Genomic DNA, 2,382 nt, shown 5'->3' with positions numbered 1-2,382 from the left:
AAGAATCGTCGTCTGTATTCTGGACTGATGTGAAATGCGAGAGACTTCCCGTGGCTATGCATCCATCCATATTGAGATTTGTTGTTTGTTTCCAATATTTTCGTGAGCTTTATTGCGACACAGAAATTATTTATCGACCTATTATTAGTTTAATATAACGTAATGCAAATACCATAAATCACCACGGAACAATGATTTATCGACTTATGGCAGTGGGAGATGACTTGATTGGAGAACATAAGGTGTATTCTATGTTCAAGTGGTACGATATGCATTTAAGAGATTGGTCGACGCGGAAAGACTGCTCCGAATCCAGCTGACCGGTCCGACTTCCACACCGAGGGAACCTACAGACTACAGAACGTATGGTTAACTGTAGACCTTGTCTCTATCGCTCTTAGTCTTGTCCATGCCAGCAAACCAATCGCCAACAGGGCACTCCTGGCCCACCGTTGTTGGTTAGTGGGTACTTCATTGTATAAACGAAGGTTCTCCGTTCCTGACTTAAAAGCACGTCTCTCTCTCTCTCTCTCTCTCTCTCTCTACAGCTGTCCCCTTAGTGGGTCATAGGACCTTGATCTGGCCGCCTCCGTTCCTATCTTCTATTCCGCGCTTATTGGCCCACTTCACGGCGTAGTCTGAGTTGAAGTAAAGCTGGCTTCGCTCACACGCGTTTTTCGTCTATATATAAGTATACTTGATTCGCTCTTGCAGTATCCTTCCTCAATCACCAAGCAGCGTCGACTTCTCTCTATTTTGTGCTGCACCAAACGGAATTTTACTCTTTCCATGGCGTCAAGGAAAGAGTCTTCTCCTCTTCTTTCATCGGTCCTCGCTCTGGTCTTCCTGTCCTCGTCTCTCCTCCAGGCCGAAGCCTTGCCTCGCAAGCTCACCGCCCTCGTCAAGGAGCCGGTTCTGACTCTCAAGTACCAGTCCGGTCCGCTCTTGAAGGGCACCGTCACCGTCGACCTGGTCTGGTACGGCCGATTCTCGCCTTCCCAGCGCGCCATCATCATCGATTTTCTCCGCTCTTTCACGGGGAAGCCCGTCCCGAACCCGTCGGTGGCCTCGTGGTGGAGTACCACCGGCGCCTACGGAACGGGGAGGACGGCGGTTATCTCGCTGGCTCGCCAAGTCAATGACGAGAAGTACTCGCGGGGCAAGTCTCTCAAGTCCGCCGACCTGGTGACCCTGGCTGGGAAGGCCGGGGCGAGCGCGGGCATCGCCGTGGTGCTGACCTCGGCGGACGTGGCGGTGGAGGGGTTCTGTACGAGCCGGTGCGGGACGCACGGGCAGAGGCGACCCGGTTCGCCGTTCATCTGGGTGGGTAACTCGGAGACGCAGTGCCCGGGGCAGTGCGCGTGGCCCTTCCACCAGCCCATCTACGGCCCGCAGACGCCGCCGCTGGTGGCGCCCAACGGCGACGTCGGCGCGGACGGGATGGTGATCAACCTGGCCGCGTTGCTGGCGGGAACGGCGACCAACCCCTTTGGAAACGGGTACTTCCAGGGTGTCAAAGAGGCGCCGCTTGAAGCGGCGTCTGCGTGCCAAGGTATCTTCGGCGCGGAAGCTTTCCCCGGCTATCCTGGGAAGCTGCTCGTCGACGGAGCAACCGGTGGCAGCTACAACGCCAATGGATTGGAGGGACGGCGGTATTTGTTGCCAGCAATGTGGGATCCTCGGACGTCTCGCTGCTCGCCGCTGGTGTAAATGATAACTCTAAGATATCGCTGCCGTAGGGTACTCTTGTTTAGCGATTCATTTTAACTCAAGTGAATTAAAATGCGGATTTGTCTCCTGAAACTCAAGTGGATTACTCTCACATCTTCTTAAAGCGTTAGTTGAAGTACGGTACATGTATATTAGATTATAATATATTGATGCAAATTTGAGTAGAAGAGAAGCCCAAGATATGATCTCATCTAGAGGAGGGAACCACAGGTATTTAAGAAGACCATTTTTAGAGTCCATTTATGCCCTTTTAAGAGCTAGATCTAATAAATGCAAGAATTTTTTAAACTTGCCTGTAATTCTAATTTGGAACATACATTCCCAAACGTGGGTAATAAGACATATTTATCCCGGTGGAATATCAAGTCATACCAGCTAGATAAACCTCTGGAACTAAATCGAAGGGCTAGGATAATCTATGTCACTTCGACTTAATGTGTTTTCTGTTTCAATTTTTTTCATCTTTAATTTATGCTCCCAACATGTAGTTCAGGGCCTAGTGCATTAGAGTTTCCCCAAGGGGAAGTGACGTCAAGGTTTGTGTGATTGATAGTGTGTTTTTATTTTGAATAATTCTAACAAAAAATGTTATATTTTTGCCCTTTCTACCCTTCTTCCCATGTTAATATCTTACTTTATCAGTCCAATAGC

At 49.8% G+C, this 2,382-nt stretch overlaps 1 protein-coding gene across 1 annotated transcript; it reads left to right on the top strand.

Annotated features, from left to right (window-relative positions):
* The first annotated feature begins 712 nt into the window (after nt 1-712).
* LOC144713569 (protein EXORDIUM-like 2) lies at nt 713-1,803 on the top strand. The gene has a single exon (XM_078588178.1). The coding sequence runs from the start codon at nt 790-792 to the stop codon at nt 1,708-1,710; it is 921 nt and encodes a 306-aa protein (XP_078444304.1). The 5' UTR covers nt 713-789; the 3' UTR covers nt 1,711-1,803.
* Nucleotides 1,804-2,382: the final 579 nt, after the last annotated feature.

The sequence above is a fragment of the Wolffia australiana genome, chromosome 16, assembly GCF_029677425.1.
Source record: "Wolffia australiana isolate 7733 chromosome 16, ASM2967742v1".
NCBI classification, from domain to species: domain Eukaryota; kingdom Viridiplantae; phylum Streptophyta; class Magnoliopsida; order Alismatales; family Araceae; genus Wolffia; species Wolffia australiana.
This window is presented reverse-complemented; position numbering and strand designations above follow the sequence as displayed.